Here is a 10,899-nt window from a genome sequence, read left to right as displayed (position 1 = left end):
TTTTTACTATTTTTACATTTCAAGTATTATTAAATATATAAAATTATAAATTTTGATCAAATTTTATTGCTTGATCGTAAATATTTCAATTTCTCTAAAAAATAATTTTTTCAATCAATCTATCCATTAACTAATTTTAAAATAAGTTAATTAATATTTAATTATTATAATTAAATATTATTATAATTAATTATTATAATTAAATATTATTATAATTAATTATTATAATAATAAAATATTTAATATAATAAAATATTTAAAATATTTAACATATCATTTTAAGCAATTTTTTTCATTATATCAATGATCAATTTTAATTTTCGAGTTATATATTAATAACATTTCAATTATTAGAATTAGATAAAAAAAATTAATTAATAAATTTATAATTTTTTTCTTTTTAATTTTTCATAAACATCTCACTGAATTCAATATATAATATTGAAATAATTATAATATGCAACATAAAAAATATACAATAAAATCAATTATTATATTTACTGTTATTTTATTATTTATTGTTATATATATAATATATTATATATATATATATTTGTTATATTTATAATAATATGATTTTATTAATTATTTAATATAGGAAACTACTTTTTACAAATTCTTAATAAATAATTTATTTATCCTAACAAATAAGAATAAGTTTGTATTGGATAATCTTTAGGAGATATATAAGTATATATCTCTATAGGTAAAGGCTCAATATACGTATCTTCTGGTAATGATTCATATATTGGTGTTCCAAAGAATGTACCTACTTCCCAATATGGAAAATCCTTCATTACATCGGTTTCTATCTCTCGCAATCGCTTCATATGTTTTAATATTCTGTAATTAGATAAAGAATTATATATATGATTTTTAAAAATTTTTAAAAACAAACTATAATTATATAATACATATTATGTCAAAAATATATATGAAATATCAAAATAATATTAAAATAAATATCAAAATAATTTTAAAATAAAAATAATTTTAAAATTAATGTTTAGATATTAATTGAATGATTCAAAATATTTTTGAAACTAAAACAATAGTAATAAATAAGAATAATCTAATAATAGTTTAATTTTAAATAAAATTGCTTTCCAAAACACTTAAATATAAATAAAAGAAATTTAATAAACAAAAATTCAAGATAAAGATATTTTATATAAGAATAAATATTTTTCTGAATATCAAGATATAAAAAATAAAAATTTATAAATGTTATCTCTTATTTCTTTTTTTAAGCATTTAAAATAATAGTTTAATAATTGAAAAAAAGAAAAAAATATTGAATTATAATCAGAATATGACACATAATTATTTATTGTAAATATTTAAAAAAAACAATGATAAAAGTTCAATTTATAGAAATAAATTTCAGGTTCCTATGAATTCAAATTGAAAAGATAAAATAATTCAAAATGATTAATATATAATTTGAATTAAAGTTTATATTTTAGCATATGGAAATTTTTACAATAAAATGAAAAAATTTACAAAATTATACTAATGAGTTATAAAAATAAAATATTAATAATACACATAATTACAATAATAAATATAACAAATAATATAATTTCTATAAAATATTTTCTAAAAATAAATTATACAAAAATAATTATACTTACGCTCTATCTCTTTCTGCATATAAAATAGGAATTGTAGCTAATTCTTGACTTTTTGCTTCAATATTATTTTGTCTAACTTCTTTCCAATTTTGATAGTAAAGAGGAAATCCAAATACATTAACAGCCACAAATATTCCCATACTCAAACGACCTAAAATTTTTTAAAAAATAATTTACCAACAAATCATTATTAGTCATAATATTATTTTTAATAAATATATATTAAAAAATAAATAAAACTAACTTTAATATTAAATATTTTATTGAATATTTATTTCTTTTTTCTATCAAAATCACTATTATTAGCTTTTTCGTATTCTATTATTATGTAAAAACTCATTGAAAGAACAATATTAAAATTTTTCTTATAAATAAATTTTTATAAAAAAATATATAAAATATGAAAATATTATAAAATTGATGCAAAAATTATTTTTTAAAATTTTCAAATTTATTGAATATTTTATAATTATTATAATCAAAATATATAAAATACATCGTACATATACATATATGTGGTAAATATATAAATTTTTAAAAGAATTATTTATATATTTTTAACAAATTAAATGGCTTATATATAATGGCTTATAATTTTAACAATTTTAACATATTACTAAAAAAACATTGCATAGAAATAATATGTTAGATAATGAACGATATAGATTGTAGGTTATACCTGTGAATAAAGTACGTAGTTTAGTTCGTGTTATTTGAAAAGGAGCATATCCTCCCTTAGGAGGTAAATCTTGAGTAAATCCTTCTTTAGGTGCAGACATTTCTGATAATTTAAATTTTTGGACAAATAAAAAACGATAAATTCACAAAAATGAATGGCATAACTTTCACCCTAAACGATCTCACATAAGACTAAGACACTAGCATCACTAGTGATTATTTTAAAAATTATTTTATATTATCAGTAAGTATTTATTTAAATAGATTTTTTCTTTTCTTATACTTAAAATTCAAAATCATTATTTCGTAAATTATAAATTTATATAAATATTTATATATAATTAATTATATGAAAAAATAAAATATTAAATTAATGATTTTTAAACTAATTTCAACTAATTTATATAATTTCAATTTTTTTTAATTTTTCTTTCTTATTTTTATTCTATTCTTATTAATTATTTATATAATTATGATTTTTAAATTACTAATTATATTTTATTTAATATTTTATTATATATTATATTTATTTAATATATTATTATATATAAAATATTAATATATTATATCATAAAATTTTAATTAATATATTTTTAAACTAAATATCCAATTAAATAATAAATATATATTAAAATATTATACTTATTTAACATAATCTAGTTTTATATATAGTTTTAGATAAAATTATGTTTATATATATATATATATATTAATTTAAAATTAATAATATATTATACATAAATAATACATTTATAATAATATATAGTATAGATATCTAGATAAAATGTATTCATTAAGGATAATTTTATTATATTTTCAAAAAAATATATTTAAATATATATTTCATACAAATTATACATAATCTTATAACATAGAATAATTTAAAGATAAATGTTTAATAATTTATTTATCTTATTATCTACTGAGTATATTATATAATATTAAACCTAATTATAACATAATTATAACAGTATTATATAATATTATATATGAATTGCAACATTTTATATAATAAAATAATAAATGACAAAAAATTAAGAGAAAAACAAAAAATTAAATATCATTTAATATCATTTAATCACTTTTCTTATCACCGCTTGATTGAAGACATTTACTATGTTCATCATTTAATCGATCATATTCTTTAGCAAGCGATTCAGCTTGAGATTTAATAGTTTCTTTATCTTTCTTTTCTTTTATAATCTGATCTTCTAATTCTTTATTTTTTGTTTGTAATTCTTTAATTTGATTTTTCCATTCTGCTATTTCTTCATTGTGAGCTTCATTAAAGTCATTCTGTGCATTTTCTGCTTTTTGTGATAGTAAATGTTTTGCTGTTGTAGTTGCAGATTGAGCTTGTCGCATAGCTGCTTCATTTTGGGCTAATAAAATAGCTTGTGCAGAAATTAAAGTAACAAGACGTCGTATAACAAGACTTAAAAACAATGCAAAACCACATATATAAAAGTTTCGTTGTGCTCTAAATAATCTCATATTACCTATATAAAATAATGTAATAACATTATAATTAAATTCTTAAAATAAATAAAATATTATGTATTATATAGTGAAAATATAAATATACATACCTTGCATTTCAGTGTCCAAATGATATTCTTTATGTTCAGTACTTGTAGAATATTTTCGCATTTCTCTAATAGCATCCAATAAAAACAAAACTAATATTCCAAGTAAAAGTAAAAAAAAAAACGATGCTTGGTTACTTAATCTTTTTAAAAATTTAGATTTAAAAAATCTTTGCCATGTTAAAGGTGAAATAATTGGTAATAATAATAATAAAACTACTAAAATTTCAACATATAAAAATCCAGCTATTAAAGTCCATTGCAAACTCATGTTTTTTAGTTATTTTAATATCTAATCTACTTTAATATCTAAAAAAAACCACAAAAACATTATTTCATTTTTATTTTTATTTTATTAAATATCATGCATAATATAAAAATCATAAAATAGTAAAAATATACAATTTAATATATATACATATAGATATATATATGTAATATTAAAATTTTTTTGCTTTAAATAAAAATTATATATTTAAATAAAATTCAATGAAATTATATATTTATTTTTCTCTTTTTTTACAATATAATTATACTACATTCAAATGACTATATATAGCAATAAAAAATAAAATTAAAGTTAAAAATAAATTTTATCTATTTAAAACAATTATTGCATCTATAAATACTATCTAAATCATAAGTAATATTTATACATTTATTGTTATTATTATATATTTATATTTATATTTATATTTTATTTTTTTATATTTATATTTAATATAATAGAACTTAAAAATAATTTTAATATATTTTAAAAATTAACTGACCTTTAATTGTAGATATATATCTTGATTTATGCCTAGGATTATCAAAATAATTTAGTAATTTATATAAAGAACTGTGACAAGGACCTTTAAATTTTTTAATCAAAAAATCAATATATTGTGAATTTAGTAAACATTTAAGATTTACTTCATGTGAATTGGTGTTCATGAAATGTTAAACCATCTGCTTATTAAAGTGCGCGAGAAATTGAAAACAACTATTTTTCTTTGTGCTGTGACAATTCTCATTATTATTTTATGAACACTGATATTAACGTGGACTGTCATTAGGCAACATTTTTTTGGAAAGCAAAAAACTTACGATACTTTCAAAATGTGATAAGATTTTATTATCTAAATTTAGATCGCTAGCACTGCTCGTTATACATTTTGGGTACTAGCGTGTTTATAGAAACAGTAGACAAGCAGTGATCGCAATTAATACATGTGTTATCATGGATGTATGTATATGAACAAAATTCAATGTAACCACAATTTTTATTAATATTTCGGAAACTAATAAATAGCTAAAGTCAAAAGTTTATATTACAGTCTATCTCCCCTCCCTATCACCCTTCTTAAATTTCAAGTCCATCAGTTACCAGTGCTTCGGAAATAAAGCGAATCTGCGTAATTATTTTTTGTAATAAATAATTATATTATTAAGTATTCTATCTTTCTATTTAAAACTATTTAAACTATATGTTTAAAGAGAAATTGATATTTATGTTTGCAATTCATATATTTATAACAAAAAATTTTAATATTACGAGAGAAATTGTAAACTTACCTTTATAACAAAATTTTTATCACCATACGATATGTATAGAAGTTATATATTTTCTACTTTAGAATACATTTAAATATTGTAGTGTATAATAACATAATAGAAAAGTAATCTTTGATATGTAAGTGTAATATTTTTTATTACATGTTTAAAAATAATTATTTTTTTAAATATTTTAAATGTTCTAATCATAATAAATAAAACACTAAATTTAATTGATATTGTTCTAAAATATAAAAATTTTCATATTATAATAACCTTATTAATTAGATTAATCTTATTAACAAAAACTTTTAGTTCCTACATTCGTATAGTAATCAAACAAGAATATAGAAATAAAATGATATATATATATATATATATATATTTGCTGTCATATATAGTTACTAACATTAATTTTAATTCTGTTAATATTCAATTATTGAAACAAAGAAAGAATGTATAAATATTTACATATCATATATATCATTACATAAAATTTGGAAAAAATAACAATAAATTCTAAAAAAGTAACAAAAAAAATTATGTTGATATTTACAAAAATCTTTTAACAAGTATATAACAATGCAGTTTTACAACTATGATTGAAAAATATTGTATAAGTATATAAACATTTAAATAATTTCTAAAAATATAATTCTATATCAATGTATATTAATATTATATGTATAAAATTATATTTATAAAAATATACTTTTGAAGTTCAAATATTAATATATTTTAAAAATATTAAATAAAATATATTATTCATATTTTTTAGGTAATAAATATATTTTCTATATTTTTCAGGTAATTAATTTTATATTTCATTCAATGAAAACAAAACTTGTCTTATTAAAGATAAAAATTTAAAAAACATCAGGTGTGAATTTATTAAAAATAAGTTTAAACTGTTAATATGGGTTCTGGACAAAGTGCACGCAAACTTACTATAAATAATGAAGAAATAGATGTTATAGAAATATCAGAGTCTGTTGTGGAGCGATTAACTCAAAAAATGAATGAAGAAAAACCTAATGTAGCAAATGAAGTAAGATCTGCTACTTTAACAGATTCTAAAAAGACTGCATCTTCACAATTATCTCAGAGTGATATACCGGTAAATGCTGGATATCCTGTATATCAGCCACAATTAACTTTAACTGCTCTTCAAATACAGCAACAGAAAGAAAAAGAATTTCGAAATCAGGATAATTATTGGCAAAAACGTTTGCAGGATTTGGAACAAAAACATTCAGAAATTAATAATATTATTAATGCAGAATATAAAAAAGCTGCAGAGCAATTAAATGCCAGTGGTATGTATAAAGTTATTTATTATTTTTTAAAATATAAATAATTTATAAATAATCCTTTTTTTTAGTTTATAACAATTAAAACATAAACTTTTTAATTTTTTAAATGTTATAAATATTTTAATTATTAAATTTATTCACTAAATTTTAAATTATTTTTGTTGTATGTATGTGTGTCTATTTTTTAATCAAGTTTCATAATTTATTAAATTAAAAATAAAATATTTAATTATATATTTAATTATAAATTATTAATTATAAACCATTTGTTCTCAAAAATAAACAAAAACAAAATTTAAATTTCTATATATTTTAAGTGAATATTAATTATTATATAATAGTAAGTTGTTATATAAAAAATATTTTAAAATATTAAACAGTATAAGTATAATATTTTTTATAATTAAAATCATTTGAATTGTATTTTACAATTATACAAGTTTTTTAATTTCAGTTTTGTAAAGCTGATATTCTTGGTATTTTATTCATAAAGATGAAAATTGTATTTTTATACACTATATTAAAAAAAGAAGAACTTAATTATTTTAAAAATGTTAGCAAATCAGTGAAAGGATTTGAAATAAACTAAAGTTATAAAATAATATAATGATATAATGATATAATATAATAATATAATGAAAATCATAAAATTTTTTAAGATTTTAAATAATTGAAACAAGATTTTCTCAGAAAATAAGTCTAATGTGATAATTCAATATAATTTTTTGATTATAAAAAAATTTATATATTATTAATCTCATCTTTATTTTTTATATTTTTGGTTTTCTTCTCCCTTTTTCACTTTCTTCTTCGAATTTATCACTTTCTTACTCTATTTCCTCTGTCATTTATTATTCTAGTATTTTGCATATCTTCATTCTATATCAACATCATTTTCTAGATACCTAATTCATATAATTCATATTTTTTTTTCTTCTATTTCTATCCATATCCAATCTATTTATTATATTTTTAGATATTCTGAAAAGTTTATACTTCCAATTGTCATGAAATTTAAAGAGAAAAAGAAGAAAAGGAAGATGGATAGATATATGTATCTTCTATATGTATCTTCTCTTCTTATTTTAAATTCTCTATTTTTAATTGGTTGTATTTGTTTAATCATTCATTCTTTTTTTTAAATATTATTTCTTATTTTATCTGTTTTCTCTTGTTTGCTCATTAATTTTATCTGTTTCAATCTTTCTTCATATTTCTAATTTGAATTTCTTTTCTTTTTTTTGCATTTTGTTTAGTATTATATCTGGGTATATATCTATCCAAATTAGACATCATCTTATATATTTTAATTATCTTTTTCAGTTTGCTTTTTTCCTTCTACCCGTACTGTTCCATCCCATAAATCATCATGTTCCTTACAAGATAATTGAATATGATCATTCTTCTTAAATTTGTACTTAAAGTACTTTTTCCTTATGCTCCACACTTGTATGGCTGCCAAATTTTTTTCTACCTCAGAAGATGTAAGTCTACTTCAATTTTATCCCCAGGTATACAAATTCGTTTACTATTTCTAATTCTAACTCTTTGCATCTCCTTACATTACTTTTTCTTATTTACTTTTAACTTTTATCTTTACTAAAAACTACATATTATTTTTAATTTCCTCATAATATCACACTCTACAACATTCTAACAAAAATAATTCAATAAATATTATTGATATAATTTATAATAGAATAATCTTTATAAATTTAAATATGTTTCAAGAAAGTTTTTAAAAATATAAAATTTAAATTATAGAAAAAAATAAATTTTTTTCAGGAAAAATAAAAAGGTTTAAATAGAAATAATTCATAAAAATAAAATTATTAATAGAATATTTAATTATTAAATTTTTTTTAAGAATATAATAAGTATATATCATTATATAATTTATGAAACTTTAATGAAACAATTAAACAATTGCTTCATTAGATTGAATTAATAAAATTCAGTATTTTAATTATAATTTTTTCATATTTTAATATTTATAATAGTTATATAATCATACATTTATTTATATTTATTTATATTTATTATATATTATTATTAATATATATATAATATTTTTCATATGGTATATTTTATAAATTAAATAATTATTAAATAATATATATATAAATAATATATATTAAATAATTATTTATTATATATACACATGCATACATATATAGATAAATTATATATTATTATTATTATTATTATTATTATTATTATTATTATTATTATTATTTATTAATATATTCATGAGACAACTTTTGAAGTTGATTCTGAAAATTAAATAAATATAAAAATATCAATTGAAACTTATTTATTAAATTATAAGCAATTTAAGTTTATGTTTAAAAGATAATAAATGTAAATATAAGAAACTTATATTAACATTATATATTATAAAAATTAAATTAATTTCTTTATTGTTTTTTTTACAGATAAGGATGGCATAAATGCTCAAGATTCTATTCAACCATGTAAAAGCAATTCTGATAAAGTGTTCAAATGTTATCAAGATTATCCTAAAGAAATTTTAAACTGTTCTAATTTAGTTGAAGAATTTTCTAATTGTGTAGATCAACGCCGAGCACAAGTGATTGCAGCACGTTAACGTATTTTAATATTAAATCATTGATAGTCTAACCAAATGTAATGTAATTTAATAATAAATTTTAGTTTTTGAAAATAAATTATACAATATATAATCAGATTTTGAAAAATTATTTTTACAATATTACTAATAATAAATATTTTAAAAAATTTAAACAATATAATACTAAGTTTAATCAATAAAAATTACTTAATTAAAATTAAGAAAAGAAAAAAACAACTGTGAAGTGTTTAATATCAATAATTTTAAAATTATTAATGTTAAAATATTATAGAATATTTCTTTTAACTGTAAATAATGGAATATTATAATTTTGTATTAACAAAATATTATTTTATGTTAAAATTTAATAACCAGAAATATAATACAATTATGTTAATAATTATATATTACTATTATACTATATTTAATATTCATCTTATAGATATATACATATTTATAAAATTTAATGTAATTGCATTATATTTTTGTAAATATTTTAAAAATTAAAATTAACGATTAAACAACAATTATATATAGAGAGACAAAAATTATTTAAAATATATAAAATATTTATATATTTAAAAATAATCAAAATTCATGACGTCACATATTCATAGATTAACTGAGTTTTGTTTGAAATCGGTCATTATTTATCGAGTTACATACATAACAATTTAAAGAACTTAATAACTTAATAACAATTAAAGAATTTAAATAGTTTCGAGAAAAATATATTTCAATGAAGTTTTAAAATATTTATAATCTGAATTTTTTTAATTTTCTCATAATAATTATTAAAATTCATATATCTTACAAGGATTATTCCAATCTTTGAAGATAAACAACAATATATAATAGAGATTCCCGTATCCGAACTAATATATTATATAAGAGAGACAAAAGGAATCGGATAATAGAACAATTACTTTTTTTTGCATTAAATTTCATTTATTTAAATAGAAATGAACAAAATTAACAATTTTTTTCAACATTTAAGAGTCCCATATTATTTGAGCCACTAAGTCATTTCACTAAGTCATCATAAATTTTTTATTGTAAACAACTACATAGAATTACATTCCCGTTACACCTTAAACCATCGAACCATCCACCATTCTTTGCACTTTCACCATTTTCAAGATCTTTAATTATTTTATATTTTTCTTCAATAGTTAAAACTATATGTTTTTGTTTACTTTATACTTTGCCATTATGATATCGTTTTTTGCTTCAGATTAAATTGATATGATTACATTTAATCGGCCGAATACAAGAAAATATTTATTGTATTTATGTTATAATCTAAATATACTGTATATAAACATCGCTACGAAACGTTCTGTAGACAGACATACGGATAATAAAACGTCTTTATATTAGAGTATTTGAATAATGGGAAATCTTTACTGTATATCAATATATATAAATTATTGTGCTGTTCATGCATCTCATGAATATTGCAAATATATTATTGTAACATTATATTCACATTTATTACTGATTGATACATGTACTTGTTTTATGTTTTAAAAATATTAAGTTTATCAAAATCAACTAATAAT

At 17.6% G+C, this 10,899-nt stretch overlaps 3 protein-coding genes across 11 annotated transcripts; 1 reads left to right on the top strand and 2 right to left on the bottom strand.

The window, feature by feature from the left end:
- Positions 1 to 491: 491 nt before the first annotated feature.
- Positions 492 to 2,544, bottom strand: ND-B16.6 (NADH dehydrogenase (ubiquinone) B16.6 subunit). Its single transcript, XM_003697478.4, has 3 exons — positions 2,314 to 2,544; positions 1,635 to 1,785; positions 492 to 843 (listed from the first exon to the last, which is right to left on the bottom strand). The coding sequence occupies exons 1-3, from the start codon at positions 2,411 to 2,413 to the stop codon at positions 636 to 638; spliced, it is 459 nt and encodes a 152-aa protein (XP_003697526.3). The 5' UTR covers positions 2,414 to 2,544; the 3' UTR covers positions 492 to 635.
- A 571-nt stretch (positions 2,545 to 3,115) lies between these two features.
- LOC100868025 (B-cell receptor-associated protein 31) lies at positions 3,116 to 5,122 on the bottom strand. The gene is made up of 3 exons (XM_012491779.3): positions 4,669 to 5,122; positions 3,902 to 4,207; positions 3,116 to 3,811 (listed from the first exon to the last, which is right to left on the bottom strand). Exons 2-3 carry the CDS (start codon positions 4,167 to 4,169, stop codon positions 3,387 to 3,389), a joined length of 693 nt encoding a protein of 230 aa, XP_012347233.3. The 5' UTR covers positions 4,170 to 4,207; positions 4,669 to 5,122; the 3' UTR covers positions 3,116 to 3,386.
- Positions 4,800 to 9,454, top strand: Chchd3 (Coiled-coil-helix-coiled-coil-helix domain containing 3). 9 transcript variants are annotated; one of them, XM_086914709.1, is made up of 4 exons: positions 4,800 to 5,126; positions 5,218 to 5,295; positions 6,242 to 6,750; positions 9,183 to 9,454. In XM_086914709.1, exons 3-4 carry the CDS (start codon positions 6,351 to 6,353, stop codon positions 9,353 to 9,355), a joined length of 573 nt encoding a protein of 190 aa, XP_086770835.1. In that variant the 5' UTR covers positions 4,800 to 5,126; positions 5,218 to 5,295; positions 6,242 to 6,350; the 3' UTR covers positions 9,356 to 9,454. The 9 variants fall into 9 exon arrangements, with proteins under 9 accessions (XP_086770835.1, XP_031774922.2, XP_086770832.1 ...); XM_086914714.1 differs by having other exon boundaries at positions 5,089 to 5,126; positions 5,218 to 5,308; XM_031919062.2 differs by lacking the exon at positions 5,218 to 5,295 and having other exon boundaries at positions 4,833 to 5,126.
- Positions 9,455 to 10,899: the final 1,445 nt, after the last annotated feature.

Source organism: Apis florea, unplaced genomic scaffold, assembly GCF_048593485.1.
Source record: "Apis florea isolate Af1SG1 unplaced genomic scaffold, ASM4859348v1 contig_3696_pilon, whole genome shotgun sequence".
Taxonomy (NCBI): domain Eukaryota; kingdom Metazoa; phylum Arthropoda; class Insecta; order Hymenoptera; family Apidae; genus Apis; species Apis florea.
The sequence above is the reverse complement of the archived record's forward strand: the minus strand, read 5'-3'. Positions and strand labels throughout refer to the sequence as shown.

Excerpts from the sequence above, each read along its gene's own strand:
- Chchd3 (XM_086914709.1), top strand. The coding sequence starts at position 6,351 with ATGGGTTCTGGACAAAGTGCACGCAAACTTACTATAAATAATGAAGAA. Across the intron at positions 6,751-9,182 it reads AGAGCAATTAAATGCCAGTG|ATAAGGATGGCATAAATGCT; the intron begins GTATGTATAAAG and ends TTTTTTTTACAG.
- ND-B16.6 (XM_003697478.4), bottom strand. The coding sequence starts at position 2,413 with ATGTCTGCACCTAAAGAAGGATTTACTCAAGATTTACCTCCTAAGGGA. Across the intron at positions 1,786-2,313 it reads ACTACGTACTTTATTCACAG|GTCGTTTGAGTATGGGAATA; the intron begins GTATAACCTACA and ends AAAAAATTTTAG. Across the intron at positions 844-1,634 it reads TATGCAGAAAGAGATAGAGC|AATATTAAAACATATGAAGC; the intron begins GTAAGTATAATT and ends ATCTAATTACAG.
- LOC100868025 (XM_012491779.3), bottom strand. The coding sequence starts at position 4,169 with ATGAGTTTGCAATGGACTTTAATAGCTGGATTTTTATATGTTGAAATT. Across the intron at positions 3,812-3,901 it reads TTTGGACACTGAAATGCAAG|GTAATATGAGATTATTTAGA; the intron begins GTATGTATATTT and ends TATTTTATATAG.